Below are 25,329 nucleotides of genomic sequence, written 5' to 3' on the forward strand. Positions count from 1 at the left end.
TTGACTGGGATTTCAGCTCTTATCAACACAATATGGATTAAAGTCACCCTTACGCACTCTACAATCTGGAGACCAGTGTTTCTTCGTGATTGTTTGTCTTTCAATTGTGTTTGTGTATTGATAAATGAATGCAGACCGTGTTTCAATCTTGAACTGTGTTTTCTCAAGACCACACAAGCCTTGATTTAGATTTAGGCTTTTCATTGTGGTGAATGGCTCTTGTATTTTGCAGGAGGGAAGGTCTATAACTTGATAAAATGTGCACTTGTTTGATTAATCTGACAACTAAATTTTTGCAATTTTCTGAATCAACTTGGCTATCTGTGTCTTGAAAATCTATGACTTCAGTTTTTTCTTAATTTAAGAATACCGTAAGAGGATAAAGCATTCACCAAACTATGTTGGTACACTTTCTGTGTTTTTTAATACCAAACTTTGCTCATTCTGTGGCTTTTAAAATCAAGCTTGTGCGTGCAATCTGTGACAAAAAAGTGAGAATTGGTCATGTGTCTGGTTTAACTGGACAAGCTCCCTAGTTGTTTTTCAGCCTAACGGTTCCAAAGATTGTCCATCAAAGCAAAACATCTGTGTCAATGATATTGTCAACTAAGCTGTATAGATATCTCTAGCTGGCTATTTTGTGCCCTAGAGCTCCTCATCTGTGGCTGCAATGTAAGTGTGCTATTCTGGGGGGGTGCTTTGCTATATGTTGCTGATTTACCACCTTGTGTTTGTGACACAGTAAAAGATTACTAGTCATGTCTTAGCAAAAAAATTCATCATTGTACATCTCGTCCTCAAACATCATAAATTTTCATCACTGCACATTGCATCCTCAAGGACGATCATGTCCTCTCAAATAGGTCATCAAATTCAAAACGATAGTAGTGATCATTAATGAACGTAAGCAAAATATGTGGTGAATTTAGTTACAAGAAAAGATTAATCAAACTTTTTTGCAATTTCGCAATTCGTGTCATACTTTCCAGATGAATTTAGTTACGAAGAAAGTTTGGTTTTCACTATTTTCCCAGATGAACATAGTATAGCCAAACCTCATCAAAGAGAGTCTCTGCTATTTCTGCAGTTGCCCATAACTCGGCCCCAGAAGTGAGTTCCTGTTAATTCCCCAATGGGCCCTTGAAAGAGTTATCTAAGTTATTTTCTCAAATACACCATATCTATAGCTCGCCAGCCAACTGAATGACCAACCCATTCACCTGCCCCCTCCGACAGAGAAAAAGAGGGATGAATTGTGACCATAAAATGGCAGCAATAGCACATATAGCTGCTCCATTTTTGGGGATGCTCATGAGCAAGTTAAGAGCATTCATGGAAATAAAGGGATACCCCAGGGTATTTAAGAAAAAAGAGAATCAACATCAAAACATGGGGGGGGTTAAGATTTAATCCATATTTGTATGCACCCGAGACATGCACACAGTACAACACAAGACTGAGAACAAAAAGACGACAGTATGAATTTATACATACAAAAGCAATCCCATTATCATCATCATCTTCTTCTTCTTCTTCTTCTTCTTCTTCTTCTTCATAATCTAGTAGTTGAACCCTATAGCACAATTGTATGCACCCGAGACATGTACACACTGCACAGTACAACACAAGACTGAGAACAACAGTATGAATTTATACATACAAAAGCAATCCCATTATCATCACCATCTTCTCCTTCTTCTCCTTCTTCTTCATAATCAAGTAGTTGAACCCTATAGCACTATTGCAAACCAGACAACAGCAAAGTGATGATGACAAGATCATAATTTGCAATTATAAAAGCTATGGCATCATCATCAAGTAGTTATTAGATAAACGCTCCAGTATAATAGCAAAACCACAAAGGAGAACAAAAGGATGCTCACAAGTCATCATCCAAAACATCAATCAGTTTCAGTAATCAACCCCCCCACATAATGCAAAGCAAAATCAACTGCTCATAGAAGATCTGACCTCAACTCCTAGCTCTCATCTAAAACATACGTCAGTCACTATACGACGGGATGACAAATGCTATTATTATTCATTTCAGTATCAACGAAAGACATGACAGATCCAGAGCCGTATTATACATCTGGTAAAAAGAAAAAACTGATACCCTCAGTTTTTTATAAGCAAATAACCTATTAATTCCCTAGTCCTTACAAATATATGGATTCCCAATACTTTTTATATATTCACGGATCTGAAACTCTGAATAAACTCTTACCACAAAACAAAAATCTGAGATCTAAAAAATCCCAACACTTTTCAAAGATCAGAAATTACAATTTTTTTGCGACTATTCTCAGATCTGAAACCCTACACTTCACTCACGCAAAACTCAAAAAGAAATTCAGATCAGAAACCTTCACTCTTTCAAGAAGCAAAAATACTTAAAAATTCGTTTCATCGATTTCACAAGTTCTGAAGACCTCAGATCCTTCATTTCGAAGAGAAAGGAGAGGAAAAGAAGTCTGAGGGCAATGATGAAGAAAAGCGATGCTCTCTCTTTCTCTCTCTAAAAACTATGATTATGTAGTTGAGGACCGGTGTCCATAGAGCTTCCCGACCACATGGAGGATGCTAACAAAGGCGATGAAGCAGACACTCATGACGAGGACGACGGTGGGCGTGATCTTGAGGCCAGGGGCATCATCCGTGTAGAATCGCAGCATGTTACCTCCGCCGCCGCCGCCAAAGCCGCCGCCGCCGCCACTACTAGCGGAGCCACTTCCACCAAGCCTCCTCCTTCTGGCCCCGCCTGCAGCTCCGCGTGGCCCGCCCGCCCCTCCTCCCGGCGCAGACATCTCTCTCTCTCTCTCTCTCTTTCTTTCTTTCTCTTGATAATCCAAGAACTCTTAAGATTCCACTCCCCAGAAACCTTGATCTGAGAAGAAGTGACCGTAATTCAGCCTCTCTCTCTCTCTCTCCCTCTAGTTGCGTCTGTGTCTTCGTTCTCTGACTGCTCCTTTTGCAGAGGTAACGTGACAGATTAGAGAGAGGGTTAGATACAACAGACAAAGATGCGCAGAGAGATAACCTATGAATGAATATATCTCTCTCCGACCTTTTCCTCCCTCTATGTCCTCCTGTATGTATACATATATACATATATGTATATGTATATGCATACGAATGTACGCGTGTGTATGTATTTGCCCATGTCTGTACACACGTATGTGCGTGTGTTTGTATGTATGTCCGTATGTATGTATGTGATGTATGTCATGGATGGATGGATGTATGCATGCATATGTATTGTATGTGTGTCTGTATGTATATATGTGGCATTTTGTGTTTGTATGTGTATTTGTATTTGTGTATGTACATATTTGCCTATGTATGCCCGTATGTACGTTTGTCTTTGTTGGTGTGCGTATTTGTATGTGTGTATATAAGTGTCTTTGTGTGTGCGGGCGGCGTATAGGCCTGCGTGTATTCATATGTGTATGGACAAGTAAATATGTGTGTCTGCGTGCATTTGACTATGTATGTACGTATGTCTTTGTCGGTGTGCATACATATTTGTATGCCTGTATATAAGTGTCTTTCTGTGTGTAGCATATACGCGTGCGTTCGTAACGTTTGTACAAGTAAATGTTTGTATAGCTATGTATGTATATATATATATATATATATTTGCATGTGTAACTTCCATGCATTCGTCTATTTACCCACTTAGTTTTATGAGGATTTCTGAAACTATTAGTGTGGCAACTACCGATTTGTATTGGTAGTAAATGTTCAGTTCTTCTCCCTAGGTGGTGACATATGTGCGTGTATGTGCGTATTTGCCTATGTATGTTTGTATGCATATACATATGTGTGTATGCATACACATCCATATGCCTGCATCTACATTAATGTTTGTGTGTGTGTGTGTGTGTGTTTGTATGTTTGCATATACATATGCCTGTATTTACATGTGTACCTTCTGCATATACCGTGTGGGCATTCATCTATTTACTGACATATTTACAATTCTAGTTTTAAGAGGATTTCGTGGACCATTAACAACCCAACTACCCATTTGCATTGGAAGTAAATGTTTCAGGCCTTCTACCTAGGTGGTGACATTAAGCTAGTTCTACAAAGATTTTGTAGGATTTTGGCAATACAACAGGCTCAAACCTCGTTTTCCTGATTACTTCCTTGAATGCTATTTGATCAAAACCCCAAAAGAGAATAGGTTTTGGTGCAAATATCAACGCAAAAAATCGCTTGCTCTCTTCCTCACTCACATATAATTTTACTTTTCAGGTGAAGGCAAATGTCTTCAAGTAAGAGGCAAGATGAGACAATGCAGACGAACACTAAGTCTTAACCCATTCAATCTATACACATTAGAAACATTGAGGAGCCCTTGCCAACATCAAAACAACTTCCTAACTCTTTAAAACTATTTAGCTAAAGACTGGCAACAAGACCAACTTTGTATTAATTGAAAAAACACAAAGCACTTCACTCGCAACCGAATCCAGCAATTAGTGTCATAACAACGTAACCAAACTAGTCAAACAAGTATTGCAATTAACGATCCATTATCCACATCTTTGGAAAAAGACAAGACGCATTAACAAAAGAGCCCGCAATTAGAATCATAACAACTCAAATCTCAGTTCAAAACAAACCAAGTGGAGTGAAGAAAGATAAAAAAGGTAGAGAAAAAATTACTTCTTTTTGGTTTCGCTTAATTCAGTGAAATACTACGCAAACAGGTCTAATACTTTACTAATCCTCTTCAACAACCTTGGTTCCGAGATTTCTCAATCCAGTTGAAGGAACATCGGCGATGGTGACATAAGAGTAGAGGTCTTCTTTCGCATCTTCTTCAACATTTCGCTTCCTAGCAATCCTAACCCTCACGCGTCTTGGAACATTCCGGACACCTCGACTCCAAAGGTGTTTGTTCAGCTTCACATCAACTCGGACATCGGTCGTTCCCATGGCCTTCTGAGCAAACTTCTTGATCTCCTTCACGGCTTTCGGGGCCTTCTTCTTAAACGTGCTGTTTAAGAAGACAAACATACAATCAGAACGAAATCAGCACACTTTATCATTGAAAAAAAAGTAGACAAAACTTAATACATGTCTATAAATGTACATATGCGTGCACATACATGCATATCTTTTGATGGTGTATCTTCTAGAAATAATAAACCTCAAAAGATTTCTTCACAATGTATACCCTTGTATTTACCTAACATAACACCTGCTTATGTAAATCGGACACGTGCTTTAAATGTGCACAGAAATGCATATACAAGCTTGTATAAATGCAAGTTTCAGGAAGTAATCTTCCTAGTGTCCTGAATTTTCCTCTACATCCTCAGTCAAGGTTGAGGGTATTTAAGTTAACCAAATAAAGTTAGTTCCGGTGATTATAACATTAAATTGTTAACTTAAAGTACAGTAGGTTTGGTAACAAAAAAATTAGAAAAACAGACCTCCAATAGATATTGGGTTTCGCCAAATTGAGAAATTTGCAAGCTTTGTTTCAAGCTTTACTAACTCTGTCAAGAGAATCCCTCATCGACTTCCGAGGGTATATAAAATAATATATTGAAAAATAGGCAGGCATATGTGTTGCTAAGCACCTAGGAGAAGAACTGCATACATCTGTGAAATTGAGAATAAAAATCTAGGCAATAAACACTATAATTCTCGTGCACACCATATATGAAAACGAGCATTACGCAAACAATGTAAGGAAACGAATACATAGCATTCTCGATCTCTAGAGTAAGGATCTTCAGTTGAAGATGAGGACAAAATTGGAAGAAAACGAAGAGGACGAAGCAAAAGAAGTCAGAATGAGTGCTCTCCATCGCCGTATATATAAAAATAAAAATTCAGCTTCAGTCGTGGAAAGCCACGAAAACAAGAAGATGCAAAGGAAACATTGTATCCTTAGAACATGCCTGAGTTTGCAATAGACCTTCATGGTATAAGCGGACATAATGTCTAAATGGAAAAGGCAAGCTTTATCCAAAAGTTAAGCAAGAAATGCGATTCAGAACCTTATCATTCGTCGGCGCATCATATCTCTATGAATGGAGAACGATGAGGAGCAGAAACTCCAAGGGATTGAATACTTATCTAGAGAATAGGATACAGATACATAATGCAATGCAAAGGGATGCAACAGAACTGGGGGCATCAAGCTATCACGTAGAAAAGGGGTCCTTGATTTGGAGAAGTAGATCGGATGGAAAGCCAGGATAAAAAGTCAAGAGAACATGATAAAAAAAAATTTGAAAAAAAGAGGAACAAAGTAAGACTACTTGACAGCACCTGAGAGAGGAGAGGTTGAAACTTACCAGCTATGGAGACGTTTGTGGAGATTGATGGTATATTCGCGCGTAACGATTTCATCCTTCCGGCTCTTCCCTTTCTCAACCATAGCTGGAGCTTCCGGGGCACGAGATCACAGAAAGAAAAAGGTAGGGGTGGGAAGACAGACGCAGACGCAGACGCAGACGCAGACGCAGGAGGAGGATGAGAGGGCTTCTGGGTGATGGGGGGGAGGGGGACACGCAGAGCTCCAAAACCCTAATTTCCGGTTTCACATTAGGGGGCGCCCATGGCCATGGCTATGTGTTTTGTGTTTTTTGTTTTCTAGCACGAATCGATCGGATCGATCAATTCGATCGGTGCCCTTTTGGCACTGACTTGTGCCAATTTCTGATCCGATTGATTCACGTTGTATTGTGTGTTTAATATCCAAACCACTCGTCGTTTCGATTCACCGATTGGGCTCTCTTTTTTAACCTGACTTGCCCCATGCATGTTCTTGTGATCGTCGATCTGATCCCGATCAATTAGTGTTAACTTTTTGTGTTTAGCATCCAAACTGCTTATCATTTCAATTCACCAGTTGGGCTCGTTTTTTACTTGGCACCCCACCCCTTACCCATTCATTGATTTTCTGATACATACATTCCAAATGTCTGTTTGGTTAGGTGCCTAACTTTTTGACTTAGCATGTATAATATGTCTTTTTGAAAGCAATCGAGCATTTTTTTGTAATCTTCTATTTATATACGATCATATTGTGGTAATTTCCCCGTCCCATGATTGGTACATTCTCATTGCACAAGCTTCTTGTATGGAGAATACAAATGCAAGGTAGCATTACGCCAATGCTTCGGCCATGATAATAGAGTATATATGTTGATTGTTGAGTATTACGATAATAGTTTGGATGGCCATGTGACCTTAATGGACAATTGGCATCCATCCAAAGGTTTACATTTGATTGTGGAAGCACAAATCCCCTTTACTCGTAACATAAAGGAGCTTGACCATTTCTTGATTTTATGCTTAAATAACATGTTGCCATGTTAAAAAAACTCAGTTCAATTATTCGCCTTCGCCTTAAATCCAAAGGCAAATATATTGTGACGATCAACATATTGTTACCCTTGGTTAGTCTTCATACATACGTAATAAACAAACCATCTCTATAACTTGATGTACGATTGATGCAATCCCACACACGAAATACGTTGCCATATATTCTCCATATACAACTTGCACATCGGAAACCAAAGGGTGAGTTGCAATAAACATTTCAATATGATACATTGTGCTAGTCTATCATATTTCCAGAACATGGATACCACACTCGTGGATGGAAGCGGGCTCTCATAGAGGTTACATAACTTATACAAGAACAAACAAATTTATCACAAAACAAGTGATGTGAATGCATTGATTACATGGGCTAGGATCTTTGCCCTCTATTAACTACACGGCGATAATGATGGCTTATTGAGACACGATGTCTTAACTTCATATTCGCGATGGACCAAATCCACCACATGCACCATGCCGATGAACTGATCTTGGCCATTTCGAGACAGGGTTCTCACGTCCAAATAGTCACGATCAAGTGATCACTGGGCCAAACTTTTCATGACCTGGCTTTCACTCAGTCCACTTGCATCTCTAAGGCTTTTCCGCCCGCCCATTTCTGGCTTTTTTCTCTAGAGCTCTTCACTTTTGGGCAACAACATGCCATGCCCAAATACCTTCTCCTTCATACTCAAACAAGAGACCTTCCCGTTTGGGTAAGTGCCCCCCCAAAAACCCACACCCATTCTTGGAGATCTTTCCTATCTGAGTAAATTCTCAGAGTCTACACGACTAATAAAACAGTAAGGAACACAGCTTGATCGTCCCAGATCTGATCTCATGATGGACTTAGCATGAACTTCAATGGTAGCTCCATTGCACCGACTCTTGGTTTCGATGTGTAGGCCATTCATTCGTTCCCACTTCCTTCTGTCATTGATCTTCGCAAAAGTGAGGGAAATTCTCTGAGATAAGAGGAAGAAGCTGAATATATTATAGGGTCTACCTCACAAACTTGCATTTTGTTCCTAATTCATTGATCTTGGCAAAGAGAGGGGAATTCTCAGAGATAGAGGAAGAAGCTGAATACATCATAGGGTCTTCCGCAAAAAGTTGCATTGTGTTTTTCAATTTCTCTCTATCCCTATATTGAAGTGTATATACTCTGACCATAGAGGGCATAGAGGTTTTGAAGCTGCTATTTGGAGATGGGCAGAGGAGACACACAACCTTCCATGGAGAAACCATGGAAACAGAAGAGAAAATCCGCACCAGAGAAAGACGAGAGTAAATATGTTGAAATATTTGAAGGAAAGCCTGTCATACCTGCCCCTAGCTTACTAGAGTTAACACCAGTTGAAAGTGGCTATATATGGATTATATGCATGAACGAATACAGCTTCTTAGTGCCAGTTAAAGTCGTTGATTCTTTCAAGTGCATTGATGTCATTCTTTACAGTGAAGGTGACTAGAAATACTCTTCATTTTCATTTTTGAGCGTTTTCGATCCAAAATGTACATAGCAATGCTGCACATATGTTTTCTCCATATACATTGTTGCATATGGTAATTTCTTATAGTTTAAGTGATTTCTTTATATGTTGAAAATGATGTTTAGTGAAGGTAAGTAAATTAAAAAGTTGTTTCATTAATTTTTTGAGTGCTTAGATAGACAACATTTATTGGAACATTGCAAATATATTTTCACCATATGGATTGTGTTTTTTACATATGCATTATTTTGCTGGAAATGATCCTTTGTTATGTTCGAATTGGTTTTTTCACGTGCTGAAATGATTTTGAATGAAGGTAAGTTCAACAAGAAAAAATATATTTTTTCTTTTTATGAGTGTTTAAATAGAAAATATGTACTGCTATGCTGCAAAAAAATAATTTCCATGCACATTATTACGCTGCAATTGCTATTTTCATACATTGCAAGTGATTTTTTTCATATGTTGCCGATAATTTTGAGTGAAGGTTAATAAAAGAAAAAGTTCAGCTGCTCGTTTTTGAGTGTTCAGAGGATATTGGCATATATATCAAATAAAAATTGCCACACGTATCATTATTTTTTCAAATGATATTTTCATATGTTACAAATGATTTTCCTTTTTTGAACACTTCGATAAGAACATACTGGCATGTTTTATTCCTGTTTTGAGCACTTTGATGAGAACATACTGGGATGTTGCAAATAAATTTTTCATATATGTATGTTGCAAATAATTTTTGCAACCGATATTTTCTTATGTTGTAAATGATTTTCTTATATCATGCAAATGATTTCTTTATGTGTATATTCATAGTATCCTTCAGGGAGAGGCTGGAAAATGTGATAAGATTTCCAGATATGAGTCCAGAGGTATCCATTTACAACCTGCAATGTAACTGTTTTTGATTATCTTATTATTATTTCTTGTGGCTCAATAAACAAATTTAACATGAAAAGATCATTGAAAGAAAGGAAAACTCTGAAATACCTGAGTTTCAATGTATTTCCCAAATGTCCCTAAGTAATTGCCTATTGTTAACCCCCAAAGAGATAAAAGGGGATGAAAGAGCATGTATAATTGAGAATAAGGGGATAGATTGACCATATCCTTTCTCATATACCAAATATAATCTCTCGTTCTGGATTTCACCAAGGACATTTGGGCAGATATTAGAAGACATAAGGGTATCTATGGAGATAGAGAACAACTTGGGAGTATTTTGGAGTTTCTCCCTTTCAAGAATTATTGAAACTTCCCCAGGAGCATTGCCCCTCCATATGCATTCGTTCTTTCCATGGTCCATCTTAATGACTGACAACTTTCTCATGGCATATATTCCCAAGAGACTGACAGGAACTATGAGACACAACAACAGGTTAAAACTGAATATATTGCTGTCTCATCTATGAAAACATAGAAAATAATGAAATGGAATGAGCTATCTGCATAAAGTCTACTTGCTAAACCCTGAACTTATGATTTAGATGTTTCGTAAGAGTTAAGCCCGAAATGGCAGATAAAAGATACTTGGATAATGCAAGAACGTATAATACTGAAAGAACGATTGGTTCCTTCATAACCTAGAAAGGGTCGATATCCCAGGGGAAAATTCTGAATATGGACTGGCCAGTCTCAGTCTCAATGAATTTGAATTATTATCTTCCAAAGATATCCATCATGGGCCTGTCCAAAATGGTCATATTTCCAAAGGAAGGAATGTGCTTCTGATGTCAAGCAATGATGGCCTTGAATTTTCTTGTGATGGCACAATGCTATTGCGTACTCAGTGCCACACGAGATTTTCTTCCATGGACAATCAAGACCAAAACATGAGATACCTTCCGAAGTCATTGATTTTGTTGTGAGAAAATTTCAAAGGGAATATAACTGTTTTCTGGGAACACTGGAATTGGAGTAACTTTCCCTCAAGTATTCTGAAGTCATTGTGGAAGAAATGCATTACAGAATCGTCATTGCAATTTTGAAAAGTGGGGATCACAACTTTGTTTTGTAGTCTGAGGTGGACAAGCACTTCTTTTTGTAGATTTGATCTGTAGCAAAATGTTTACTTTATTAGCAGTAGACTGAGGTGGCTGTTTAAACTGTATTCATATATATTCAATCAAATGTAAAATCTCAATCTTAACATGGTGAATGTTTTTTTGAACTGTATTCAATTGAATGCAAAATCTCAATCTTAACATGTTGAATATCTTGTAGGTCATGGAGACTGTTCTACGCTTTGTCTTCACAGATCACTTGAACAAATTGAAAGCAGATAGGTATTGGGGCTCAGAAAAACCACGCCTTGTTTTCCAGTTTGAGGTAAAACACAAATTTATTTAATTGCAGACAATTAACAAGGTTATGACTGTTTTGTCATGTTTTTTATCACAGTATTTTTTACATGATTCCATCTTGGCTTATTCCTGACTCATGTTTTCTACCTCAACTCGATTTGACCTTCTCTCTTTCCATTTATCACTCATCTTTGTATGTTGCAATTATAAGGTAGCACCAAGACAAGCCATGGACTTGATACATGCAGCTCATTTCCTTGGAGTAAAAGACCTTCTTAGTGTGGCTGCAACTATGGTAGCACATAACCTTGAAGGTTAGTTTTCTTTGCAATCTCATTATTTTTATTATTAAATATAGGCTTATATGGAATGACAAATTTGGAAGAGTGAGCAATTGAACCACCGCGTGTCATGTTTGTCTATGATGTAAAAGCTATTCATTAAAGAAACACTTGAGATTTCCATTTTAGAAATTTTCTCTGTCATTGTCGTCGCAGGCTTCATTCTATTAACATGAAAATACTTCTTATATTGCAGATGTTCATGATGTGTCTTCTTTGCCCCCCGATCTTGCTTGGTGCATTGCAGAACAACTCTCTGCACATGCATTGTTTGTTGCAGAAGAACGACCAGATTTTCAATCATTGAATCTTGGTAAGTTATGGTGGTTGTGGCATTCATGTTACTTGCCCTTCCTTTTTAGTTTTAGCCAGTTTATGGTCATATCATGACTGCCTAATTGTTAAAGTAATGTAGCTCTTGTGGATACCTTTAGTTCAAATCCCAAACTATGAGGGTGGATTATTTGTAGTATATGTTTCCTGGAACCTTTATGAGATGGTCACAGGAAATCCTATTTTAGACAATAGAGTTTATTCAATGTTTGATGGTAAAAAATCCTTCTTACAAGTCCAACCACCATTTCCATCAAATATATGATTGTAGCCAAATGATTGAAAACAATCTTGCACTAAAAAATTCGGAGTAAAATAGAACAATCTTGTATTTGGCAGCTCTTATGCATTCCATTTTAGTTCAACAAAATCACTGTTGCACTTGCTCATTTTATTCATATTATATTTGACCCGCTCTATGTGATTTGTTCTGGTGAAATCAATTTGCTTTCAAATTTTATTTGGTGGGTGTCCATGCCCATAATTTTCTTAAAATTAAGAATATTCTCAGACTTAGCTTTCCTTGTCCTTATAGTGGTTTGAAATTTGAACTGGCCTTTGAACCTCAGTTCTCTAAACACTACAGAGATCTAATATTTGCATTCTGTAGGGGCTTAATTAATGGATTTATTTTATTCCCATAGATTTTGCTAGGCCAAATAGTTATGAGAACAATGACATCCGTTTTTTCTGATACAAAAAGGATAACTTACCATAATTGTTCCTATGTTTTTCATGAACAGACACAGAATGTCTTTGGCAGATCCACAGTCGAAATTTTCTTCAAGGTGATGTTGTACCCTTACCTTCTGCATTAGCATATCCACCATATGATAAATGGGATGTTCACCAAGGGCCACCTCCGACATCATGGAAATCATTTTATGCTGCACATTACTTGCAGCAGCTTGCTGATCGTCAGAATGGAGGTTATTTTGCATGAAGCTTGTCTAAGAGTTGATCTAAATCTGAATATTTGTTTTTGTTATTGATATTTATGATTGCTGATTCTTTTCTAACTGAAACTATGACTCAAAGGTGACAATGAAGTATTCATGGCTGAAATTAAGTGGAAGGCTCTTCATGCCTATTGTCACACGGTATGCAGCTATACTTCGTTTGGTTTTAATGTGAAGTAATCATTCTCTGTTACTAAAGAAGAAAAACGAATTATTATTTTGATTTTGCATGGTCTACTTTTAGTGGCATCACAAGCAATGCACTGAAAAATAAATTAACCCTCACAATATCAAAGCAAAATATCTAATTGACATGTGCATTAAAAATATACGTATAGAATCCAGATATATATCCATCAATATTAGTAAAATTTCACATTTACATATAAACTTATTAAACTCCTGCTATGGTGAACATACTATACAATGTGCCCAATTTCAATATTCTGTGCCTTGGTTATTATTATCACAAATCTAGGGACATTTTCCATGCATTTTGTTTCGAAAATTGACCTGGAAATTGGTCTTTCGTGCAAAGATACTGATGGATAGAGGGGACTTGAATTTGTGCATGAAAGAAGTATTTTGAAACGTCTGCTCTGATGTAGCATGCATGTTTCAGTTGCAGCAATTTTCTTACAGGGATGAACATTGAATAACATTTCATATGTTTTGCGTTTCTTGTGTTTTGGTTACCAAAACACATTTGACATGAGCAAATGATCTAGGGCTGAATTAAGACATCATGGTAGAAGAGTGTGTCTGGACATATGATGGTCATGTTGTATAATATATGAGGCTTATCATGCTTTTGTTGTTGAAGTATTCTAAGGGGCATTATGCTCTAGTGTTGCAGTAGATGCCACATGGGTGGATTCAAGCCTGTATGAAAATTTACATTTATTATTGAAGGTGGTGTAGTGAACAATGGCATGTTTCTTCAAGGAAAACATTGATGTTGTTTGATATGCAATTATGCAAGTTATTTTCTGTTTTATTATGTCATTTTAAACAGGTACATCCAGCCTTTTGGGAATGGGTTGTAAATAGCGACATAGACTTTTTTGTTTCATACATCTCCTGTTTCAAGAATATCTTCAAGCTGAGTATGGTCTTGACCTCTTCTCTATGTTCTGCTAATCGTGGATGTGGATTAAAACTATTTTTTACTCATATTGCGTAGTGGTAAATTCAGGTTTGTCAGGCCTGCCACTAGGGAAGATTTCCAGTAATGCGGTTTTACCTGCTTCAAAGATTGGGAATTTGCTTGACTTGCTTCCAGTTTTACAACTCTTAGACCTCAGGTGCTTGCCTAGAGAGAGATACTAGCTGTTATGGGATGTTGATTCTTATTCGGAGGAAGAAAGGAAATACTAACACCTTTTAAGAGGCCAAAAGGGCTGATAAAACCAAACAAAGATCTCACCCTAAACTTTTTGTCTCCTATAAAACCAAGCTAAGCGAAAACGTAAAAGTGACTAAGAATCCTGTTATCTATATATGTAAAATTCTCAATCTAGGTAAATTGTAAATTTGTCTTTGAAAGATCTCTCGCATAGGTCGATCCAGGATGGAGAGATATTTGAAGCGAGAGAAGCACCTACAATGTTCGGATTAATGGCATTTATTTGTCAATGACAGGGATGGTGAGGTCTTTGTCCATGAACCTAAGGTTTCCTTGCACGACAAATTAGTATTGCTTGATCTATTGTAAACCCTTTGCAATGTCCCAATTAGGAGCCCACTTGTGTAGCCCTTGATTGGCTTGTAGCATGGGTAGGAGTGATGGGGCTAAAGAAAGTTGTGATTGCTCTTTGTTGATGAGATTGTGTGGTGGTTGTCCTCCAACAACTTCTCCTTGTGTCTCTTGAGTTCTAGCCAGAACAGCCTGAAGGCACTTATCTCATCCAAACAAGTTGTTGAACATGGACATAACCATTGTTGGTATGTTGAAGTGGAACAATGGTTCGAGTCACATGGCATAAGCATAAATGCACTACCTTTATTCCATTATGGCTGGCATTGTCCCCATTTACACAAGACCAGAGTGGAAAAGAATAGAGTACTCCGAACTTATATTATCAAATTGGGTAATGGAAGAACATGGATCAGCCCCACATCTCTTGATAGGAAGATGGCCCACTATAAGTCACACATTTTACACACATCAGAGGATGGATTCATCATCAGGCCATGGACATACATCTATCCATGCATTGCACAGTGTGATAGGGGAGCTGTAGGCCTCTTCACATAATTTAGAAATTGAGATAGACAGATATGCACGCACACCACCAGGACAAAGAATCTGCCACGTGTGTCATCAGGGAATGGATTTTGAAGAACACTATGTTTGTCACTATACTATTTTATGAAATAAGAGGGAGATACCATTGCCTCTTTAACCAAGGGTTTGGTCCACTACACAAGGTAATGGAATATGAGGACCAAACTTGAAAATACATACATTTAGGGGACTCCAAATTATATGATGTGGCGTCAATGATTTGGAGAGGCTTAACAATCTGATACCTCATTTATATAGAGACTGAAGAGAGTGGGTGATAGTGGGCATCCTTTTTTCACTCCAATTGTGCCAACCACAACCTTTGACAAGCCGTTGGAAAATCACTCTTTTCTTGATACAGATTCATACAGTGCATAGATTCCCCATTGCTATCTCTCTATGTAATTTTGTTACCTCATCTATATAGAGATTGAAGAGAGTGGGTGATATTGGGCATCCTTGTTTCACTCCAATTGTGCTAGCCACAACCTTTGACAAGCCATTGGGAAGATCACTTTTCTTGATACAGATTCATACAGTGCATAGATTCCCCATTGCAATCTATGTAATTCGATACCTCATCTATATAGAGACTGAAGAGTGGGTTATAGTGGGCATCCTTGTTTCACTCCAATAGTGCTGGCCACAAACTCTGACGACCCTTTGGGAGATCATGCTTTTCTTGATATGGATTCACACAATGCATAGATTCCCCATTACAATCTATCTATGTTATTTATATAGAGATTGAAGAGAGTGATAGTGGGCATCCTTGTTTCACTCCGATTATGCTACCCACAACCTCTAACAAGTTGTGGGGAGATCACTCTTTTCTTGATACGGATTCATACAGTGCATAGATTCCCCATTGCATATCTTTTGGGGCTTCTACCTGTTGCAAGAGCCAAGTGTGTGGTACAATGACAGGAATGCAACAATAAATCCATTTTTTATGAGCGTTGTCCTTGATAAGGGTCCCGTAGGGTCAATATGTGACCCCAATGTTTTGAAACCTTTCAAAAGCCTGCCTGTTCAGTTGAATGACAGTCATCATTGCTCTCTGCCCATACACTCAATTCTGACCATAGGATTGAGCCATGTAGTTTATCCAAGTAATGGACAATCATGATTGAACCATAATTTTCTTGGCATCATGGGGTCTTGGCTCTTGAAGATCTGTCATGATTGTGGGCCTTTCCAATTGTAACCAATCCATGAAGTTTTTTACATTTTGTGGAGTAAATAAAATAGATTCACGTGGGCATGAACCATGTAGGTGGGGGCTGCTCGGAGATATCATTTATTACCTTTCCATACTCATCCCACACTTGAGGTGAGGTCAGTTGTGCGGTAGTTTGCCTCTCATACATTTTCCATATGGTTTTTTACTTTCTTGTCCAATGAACAAACAATTCACACATGCTTCAAATTTAACCAAATATGATTTCTTCTTCCTCACAAGGTGTTGGAAGGTTGCTCTTGTTTTATTGTGTGTAGAAATCACTTTACATTGTGTGGCAAGCATCTCCTTGTATCATGACAATCTTCAACTTACCAACTATTTTGTGTGACTACTACATTTGGGTGCAATGACTGTAGAGTGTGGAAAGGCATTTGCGGTTGCTTTAAGACGTTGGCAATTGTTTGTAACTTCCTCTAAGGGTGTGAAAGGTTTGAAATCCACAAGAGATGATGATCCATTCACGACTTTGCAATGCTATTTTGAAGCTGTTTAGTTTTAGTGAAAATTTCAGTCATCTCATTATGCATGTTTTAAGGTAGATAGATAATCATGATGCTCAGCTGGTAAGATAAGAAAACTCTTATATGTTAATTCAACCTAACAACTCGAGTAAATCATGTCTAAACACTAATGAAGATTAACATGCATGTGTCAATAAACTTATGTGTAATAAGATCAAAAGGTAATTATGATACTTGGCTAAATGGAGAAGAAATTTCTAATTCGTTAATCTAATGTAACACCTCTAAGCAAATCCTGGTTAAACTCTAATTGCGTAATGATATATCTTTGTCAATTAATCTTTTACATTGCATTAATCCAGTGAGACTGGTATAGGAGTAGATGGAGCTCTCTCTTTAAGTGTCAGCCTCGCACAACACAAAAGGTATACTTATAACACTGGGAGTACAACAGATATTATGTTAATGTACCAAAGAATTGATTCTGATGTAATTTTTATCGGTGTTTTAATTTATGGTGTGCAGAATCCAGGTTCTTTATATGGGTCATAATGATATAAGGACGACAGGGTTATCTGCCATTGGCCACTCACTTCGTTCTGTCAGGTTGTTGAACTTTTCCAATTATGCGGTTTAGCTCATTTCTACCTGCTACCAAATATTAAATAGGAGAGATAGGTAATCTCGGCAACAGAGGGTTTAGGGAATGCTTTGATAATTGTCTGAAATCTGCATAGTCAGATCATTATCTAATGGCAAATCATAACCTTGTTATTTATAACCCGGTACATATTTTCTAACCTGGCTATCTGCATCTAACCTTGCCAAAGTTTGTAACTTGGCTAGTATTTTCTAACCTGACCATAAATTTTTTTAAACCTGCAAAAATCTAACCCGGTTCATACTTTTTAACCCCACCATTTTTTCTAACCCAGCTATCTGCATCTAACCCAGCCAATAATTACTAACTTCGCCATCGACGGCTAACAACATTTAATCCAATCATAAATTCTAGCCTGGCAATAAATTCTAACAGGTCTGTGATCTGCATCTAACCCAACTATAATTACCTAACCTTGCAAAAATCGAAATGTTGGAACCTGTGAGGCAATCTGCGAGATAACATGGGAGACAATATGTTATCTTGTATGTATTTCCTTTTCATTGCTGCAAATATCTTGTATGTGGTATGTATTTGTGTTTATTCGATTTCTAAAGTTTGTTTTAGGGTTTTTGCTTGATTTTTGAGAGAGAGAGAGAGAGAAAGAAAGAAAGAAAGAAATATTAACGTCTTTTAAAAGGCCAAAATGGCCTATAAGACCAAACAAGAGATTACATCTTAAGTGTTGTCTCATCTTTGAGAACAAATCAAAATAAAATAAATATTACACAGTAAATATAAGAGTAAATAAGATGAAAAGAGACGAGGGAATCTGGTTTTTGGCACATGTGAGATTCTCAAGTTAGATATATTGTAGCTTTTGTCTTCAAAAGATCTCTAGCATAGGTTGTTTATTCTATTTGTAAAGTTTGTTTTAGGGTTTTTGATTTTTGGAGAGAGAGAGAGAGAGATGTTTATAAATTCTGTTTGATTTTGGTGTATGAATATTGTATACAATCCAGTGAATTACAGATTCGTTGCATGTAATCGCTCTCCAATTGCCCATCTGGTACAAGCCCAAATAATTAAACAATGTTTGTTGTTTGCATTGATTGCATAGATGGCCGCTAGGTTCTTAGAGTTCGTTGAGAAGGATTGAGAATTGGATGGAGAAGATCCAGGCAATGATTGCCTAAGGATACAAAGCTTGTGTAAGTATTATATATCCTTAATATGACTTCCATTATTATAATAGAACGTACTTGGATTGTATTTGCAGTGTAGGGCTCACCAACTACAAAGAGGAGAAGATGATGGGAACAATTCAAATGAGAGTCAAAAGAACCCCCAATCATTTCATGAGCTGAGTTGAAGAAGATCGAAAATTTTAACTAAAGGAAAAGAGGTAGATCAAAACCAATTTGTGTTAATCCAGTCTCATATAGATGATGATTGAGATGACTTCGTAAGTGTTCTAATCGGTGACAGGAATGCATTGAGATTATCTAATATTAAAAGTGGAAGAAGATATTTTTAGTTGATTCATAAGTTCATTTGGGTTTATTGATAGGATTTATGCTTTTGCCAACCATATTAAATAAGTTATGGATCCACGATTACGGGTCCAATTAGATGTGCACAACAATAAGGTGGACATATTTAGACTTGTTTCACAAGATAGATATTTGGCTTTAATACCCATGTTGTATGCTAAACATTTGTTTTTAGGATCAAAATTATGAGTGCTCCCAATAGGCTGAAGGCAGTGGAGGAAGGGATAGTATTCATGAATCCATTAAACATAAAGGCTTCAAATGCATTAAGGAATTTAATACAATTATGTTAACCATTGTGTGGGGCGACATTAAATACTAAAAGATCATGTTGGAGAACCGACATCAAGAGATCTACTACCAACACGACCCGATGGTACAAATTGTGATTATTATGTAATGCATTGTATTCTATTGAAGAGTTCGTACATGTCTTGTTATCAATGAATTTTGTAAGTCATCATTCTAATAAGCCATGAAATTTGTTGGCTCAAAGCCATGTAAGAACTCATCACATACTAACTACAATTAGATGTACCTTTGGGTTGTGTTGGCATATGTAAATCTCTTGACATCTGTTCTTCACTATGATCTTTTGGTTTTCACCATCACTCCAAATAATGTGGTTAACACATAAATGCATCAAGTTCTTTAGTGCCTTAGGGTCAATGAATACTATCCCGCTCTCTGCTTTACTTGCATGAAGCCCTTTAGGAGCACTCTTGATTTTTATCAGAAGGATGAAATGTCTTAGCATGTAATGTTGATCTAAAAGCAAAATCCCTATCTCTTGGCACACGTCTAAGTACTTCCTCCACCATATTGTTCTATATATACCATTGAACCCATAGTGGATATAAAATCCAAAACTTATATGATATCGTTCATGGAAACATATATTCTAGCACACATGTAAAATGTGTCATCATCCATGTACTAGCCGTATTTCCTTATTTGGATAATGTTAAATTCTGTCTCACAAAAGTAGCAAGAAAGATTCAACTTCTACATGCAATTTGGAACGGGGTCACAAATCAATAAACCCAAATTTACTTTTGCATCAATTAAAAAGTATCACGAGATATGCCTTATTACAATCAATACCTTGTGAAGCTCTTTCCACTTTTCATATTAGATGATCTTGTTACTTTCTGGACATTTCCTAAGTCGTCTTGATAATCATTTGTATTGAAATGGATCACTATACGTTGGTTTTGATACACCTCTTTTCATCTAGTTGAAAAATTTCGGTCTTCTTGAACTTAGCTCATGGGTTCTTTAGACTCCGGCTTCACTTGAATTGCCCTACACTATAAATATAATCCATGATAATATGAGTGCTCTAAAGATATAAGGGAAGTCATATTGAGGATATGTAATACAGATATAAGCTTAGTATCTTTTTGCAATTTTTGCCAGGATGCCAAAAAAATAATTAATGGAATAATTATAGAGAAGGTAGGTAAGAAAAAACAATGAAACATAACCAGAAATTCCTTGCTTTAGCCCCATTTTCACTGCAATCTCGATCCATCTCAATGGACTATGAACACCTATATCCATCTGTGCAATCGATACATAAACAAACATTGTTTAATTATCTGGACTCTGTTTTGCATCCCATATTGCAATAAAGCCAAAGTGGTTTTGTGTATTAGATGTTCAGTAATTGGAGAACAATGTATTACCTGCAATGCCTATGGAATGTTTATATGTCAAAATCAAACAAAAAATCAGAATTTATAAATGTCTCTCTCTTTCTACCACAAAATCAAGCAAGAAAACTGGAAAAAACTTCACAAATGGAATAAAATCAAATGCATACCACAAAGGAAATACATATCAGAGAACAGAAGTTTCGAGCAGTTCTCTCAATTGCAGGTGCAGAGAGTTGACTGGTAATCGGGTCTAAGAGAATACCTCACAGGGTTCAACTTTCGAAATTTGAATATTTTAATCAGATTTTAGGGTTTAGCAGGGTTAGATAATTATAGCTGGCCTAGATGCAGATCATGGTCTAGTTAGAATTTATGGCTCAACTAGAATATATGGTTGAGCTAGATGTAGATAGCTGCTAATGGCTGGGCTAGAAGGTATGGCTTGGGTTAGAAAATTTGGCTGGGTTAGATGCAAATAACTAGACTTGTTTCTGTTAGAATATATAGGCCAGGTTAGATAAAATATTGGCTGGTCTAGTAAATAATATAAAAAATTCACACTCGGGTTAGAAATAATAGGACTTTCTCTAGATAATGATCTGAGGTTGCAAGATTTCACATGATTACGGAACCATTCCCTAAGCGTCCATTGCGGAGATTATTCCCCTCCTTATTTAATCTTTGGTAGCAGACATAAATGACCTGCTGTTTGTGCTTCATTGATATCTCCAAAACTGACTTAGTGTGATTATAATACAACGTATGTCTTGCAGAACTCTCAAGAGCATGAATGTCTGTGAAAATAATATAGGAGCTTGGGTGGATCTTGAGGTTGTAGAGGCATTTCAGGATGCTGCATTGGAGGAGCTTATTCTTGAAGGTATTGATTTAGCTTTAATACTAGAAAAAGGTACTCTCTTAAAAAGGTAATGTTGTGAATGTAAAAAGGGAATGTACTGAACGCAAAAAGGAATGTCATGAATGTGAAATGGATGTTGAGAATAATACAATATACTTGTACTTGGAGTGAGTGTTTGGATTCTGAGTATATAAATGATGGAGGTTATTGCAAGGGTTTCAAAATAGTCAATATAGGTAGGCCTTTTCTCTTGTCAGGGATAGTTTTGTATTCTTCCAATTTGATTAAAACCCACATTTCCAATTTACTCGAAGAACATCCATGCAGAGAAACACTCTGCCATGTTGTGAATGTTCAATAAAAACTGTTCTCCTGTACACAATGCAACATAATAAGTAAGCAGGTCCCATGATACCTGGAGTGGAGAGATGGTTGCTATTGTGGATCAAGAAATTTTTACCTTTTGGTAGTTAATTCTATTATATTTCAATCCAAAAGGAAAGGGACCTTTCTCTGGGTGGCTTATTACAGGACTTAAAAATGCATGGACGTGTTAATTTGCTCATTGTTTCTTACAGTAAAATAACTTGAGTGATGAAGTTTTATGTTGTGGAGATTGATGAACTATAAATCATCCACGGAACTTGTGTTTCTATACTCAAATAAATGTGTTTCCAGCAACAGATTCTGGATATCTTCTCTGGAGATTTAGGCTATGAGAGAAAATCATGATAATACAACTATGTCAGATGATTATGACGGTTATTCTTCTGAGAGCTGTGCGGAGAAGTCTTGGTTTTTGTTTGATTGTATACATACATCAATCATGTATTTATTGGAGGACTTTAACCCTAGTAACATTAGAACCAGCATTTGTATAATTTGAATTTTATGCTTTTAACAGAAGTTTTTTTCAGGTAACTTCAGAGTTATGAATATTGTTCCACAGACTTCAGACCTACCAATTTCACCATCTTCTATCCATGAAGATCTGGGTAGTTTAGCTGTAGATAAATTTAAACCAACTATTAAAGATCTTATTATGAATGGATTACCAAATGGTTTGAAGCATCTGCAATGTGCTAAATGTGAGCTAAATGATGTTCGAACAAAGGTCTTAGTCACCAGATTGAAATGTTTAACACAAATCCAGGTTGGAGTTAATTCAACGATATGTTTTTATTCTCGTGTTTGTATATGATAATGTTCTTACCTAGTACCTGGTAAATGCAGAAGCTAGACTTGAGTGGTAATAAGATCACTTCAGAAGGTGCTGCTGTGATTTTGACCTGGTTACAGGTTTGAGTTCTTGTTCCTTAAAGAAATTAATTGACTTGCTCAAACTTCATAAGCTTTCTTATTTCTCTCCATTTAGAGTGGCTCTTTGAGTAGGCTACAGTCATCCATAAACCTAGGTACTTGGTTAAAGAGACCACCAGTGATTCAATCGTAGAACAATTTTTAGTTTTACATTCCGTGAGAACTAGTGCTATGTTCTTAATAGTAAGGTATTGGCAATTATACAGTCTCATTGTGTTCCTATTTTCTCAGGATAATACAACTTTGCTGGAATTGAACCTTTCAAATAATAACATTACAGATTCTTGTTCGATGATACTGAGCAGAGCCATAAAATGCCACGAGAGCCTAGAAAAGGTTTGGAATAAGTAACAAACTCTACTTCTTTATATTGATGGCATGAAGTCTTTTATTTTTTCCATTTATGAGGGATTTTATGTTCTTTTCCTTTTCTTTCCACAGATTTCTCTTATGGAAAACTATTCCTTTGGTGAACTAAACTTACATGAGGTACCTCTTCACGAAAATATTTATTACTAGTATATTTTGTCACACAATAGATGTTTGCTCGTGAATGTGTTAAACCCACTTATAACTCCACATATATGATGCACAATATTTGCTTTCAGTGAATCAAACATGGTATTTTACATTCAGTTTTGCTTAGTACCTTGTACCGTTATAGGTGGTGTTGATATTTCAATGTTTTCAAAAGGATCCTGAAGAACTATTTATTCCCTCCACATTTGATTGAATAGGTCTATATCCCTTAGACACCACTTTATTGCTCAGATTAAATTCAATGATGTTATAGCTCAGATTCCATTCCGCTCCGAAAATGTAATGAAATTATTATTTTTATTTCTCAAAGGACCATGAGAATCCGTTATCTCCGGATTAATTCATTAACTCTAAAGCGTAGATTTACATCATAAAATCTAATAGTTTACAGTTTATTTTTCGTTATGTTTGTAATATACCATGAAAACTGATTAACGGCCATATTAATACAGTAGGTAGATGCTTTTCAAATCCAAAATCTATCATGAAACCATCACCACATTGATACATTAGGTCTAGCTTAGATACATGAATTTTTATTGTCCATTTTTCTGTAAATAATTTTCCATATACAATTATAACATCAGAAAGGGTGGGGCACTCGGACAATTTTTGCCCCTAAACAATAATGAATGCTTTTATGCAAATAAACGTGGTTTGTTGTGGGGTTCTGCAGGTTTTGAGTGCAGCAATGGAGAGAGGAATGAAGCTAAAGTTGGAGAGGTGCATTGATTTCACATTGGACTTGAGGTTAACTGACATATCATATTTGAGCCAAGCAAGAATCCACAGGCAAAGAGATCATTATTCTTGTGTAAACTTGTTCATATAGTAACTAAATGAAATCCATGGCAAACTTGATTCACGGAAAAACTAGTCATATTATATATTGTTTACTAGCTGTAATATGAAACGGAGCATTCCAAAAACTTTGCTCGTGCTACTTGAATCCAGAGTATATGTTTATACATAAAACTAGACCCAATGAAATTTGCTATGTATTTGTTGTTTGTTTGTGTTAAATAACCCATTCAAATCTTACATAGCAGGTATATATTTAGGTTGGTCAAGGAAAAAAGGATCACTGCATTCATATCTTGGCAAGAGATGTTAGATACCATGTTTTCCACTCTTTTTGTACTTCATGTTTGCTATGTCAAAATTGACATGTTCGCTCATTAACAAACAATTCATTGTATAAGTATATGGATATGCCAAATAAAATTGTTTCTTACCATGGATGTAGGTATTTTGCTCTTTAGTGCTTGTATACTAGTGAACCTTTTCTCAATTTTGCTAAGCAATGAAGAAGATTACCCATCTATTAGGTAAGTTCTATCTATATTACTCTGTTTTGTTATTAGGCACTTGACTATAAGCATTAGAAACCTTGGTATACATTGTTTCATCATTAAGTGTTCTATCCGTTGTGGTTATGAGTGACATGAGTTTGTATTTATGCATGAGTAGTCATTGCATATTCACTCAATGTAGCCACATTTTAAAGTCATAATAAATCCTCATATTAGTTGTATCAAATGAATGTAACAAGTCAAATTGTCTTGAGGTTCTTGGTTTTCCAAAATGTGTGTGCACACAAACACACAACAAAATATAGGATACAATAAGAGAAATAAGAACATGGTGAATCAATTTTGATGTCTCCATTTCCTTATGAGGGAGGGATTGTACAAGAATTGAAATATTTGCCCCACATTAGTATATAATTTCATTTTTTTTCTCGTAGGGATGTCATCATGAATGTCATTCATTCTCCATTTCTAACAACACCACATAATGTTCAACTCTAGCTTATACTCTCCCAAGTTCTAGTAGATCCTTGTCTTTAATAAAAGCATTTTAGATGCAACACGGCAACATTTCCATAGTCCATTGCGGGGCAGTTTTGATGATTAAAGAGGGAGACTAGAGATGAGACATTGTATGTAGAGACTAAATATACATGGTGATTTCCTTGGTCAAGAAAGACAAGCTATCCATATTTTGTTGTCGGTACTATTT

The 25,329-nt window shown here is 36.6% G+C and overlaps 3 protein-coding genes across 4 annotated transcripts; 1 reads left to right on the top strand and 2 right to left on the bottom strand.

The window, feature by feature from the left end:
* Positions 1-2,156: 2,156 nt before the first annotated feature.
* Positions 2,157-3,039, bottom strand: LOC147863791 (Preprotein translocase Sec, Sec61-beta subunit protein). The gene has a single exon (XM_087319174.1). It carries the CDS (start codon positions 2,805-2,807, stop codon positions 2,532-2,534), a length of 276 nt encoding a protein of 91 aa, XP_087175300.1. The 5' UTR covers positions 2,808-3,039; the 3' UTR covers positions 2,157-2,531.
* A 1,611-nt stretch (positions 3,040-4,650) lies between these two features.
* Positions 4,651-6,462, bottom strand: LOC147863792 (large ribosomal subunit protein eL31-like). The gene is made up of 2 exons (XM_087320567.1): positions 6,321-6,462; positions 4,651-5,008 (listed from the first exon to the last, which is right to left on the bottom strand). Exons 1-2 carry the CDS (start codon positions 6,401-6,403, stop codon positions 4,732-4,734), a joined length of 360 nt encoding a protein of 119 aa, XP_087176693.1. The 5' UTR covers positions 6,404-6,462; the 3' UTR covers positions 4,651-4,731.
* Positions 6,463-8,164: 1,702 nt separating this feature from the next.
* LOC147863793 (uncharacterized) lies at positions 8,165-24,348 on the top strand. Of its 2 annotated transcripts, XM_087319468.1 has the most exons (17): positions 8,165-8,820; positions 9,666-9,721; positions 11,073-11,177; positions 11,364-11,466; positions 11,690-11,806; positions 12,570-12,755; positions 12,865-12,926; positions 13,801-13,891; positions 13,981-14,089; positions 17,139-17,201; positions 17,302-17,382; positions 21,362-21,468; positions 22,365-22,600; positions 22,681-22,746; positions 22,999-23,103; positions 23,209-23,256; positions 23,984-24,348. In XM_087319468.1, the coding sequence occupies exons 1-17, from the start codon at positions 8,565-8,567 to the stop codon at positions 24,137-24,139; spliced, it is 1,947 nt and encodes a 648-aa protein (XP_087175594.1). In that variant the 5' UTR covers positions 8,165-8,564; the 3' UTR covers positions 24,140-24,348. The 2 variants fall into 2 exon arrangements, with proteins under 2 accessions (XP_087175594.1, XP_087175595.1); XM_087319469.1 differs by lacking the exon at positions 9,666-9,721.
* The last annotated feature ends 981 nt before the right edge of the window (positions 24,349-25,329 follow it).

This window comes from Azolla caroliniana, unplaced genomic scaffold (assembly GCF_043228905.1).
Source record: "Azolla caroliniana isolate FFs.n. ecotype wild unplaced genomic scaffold, voAzoCaro1.0.p SCAF_5, whole genome shotgun sequence".
Taxonomy (NCBI): Eukaryota; Viridiplantae; Streptophyta; class Polypodiopsida; order Salviniales; family Salviniaceae; genus Azolla; species Azolla caroliniana.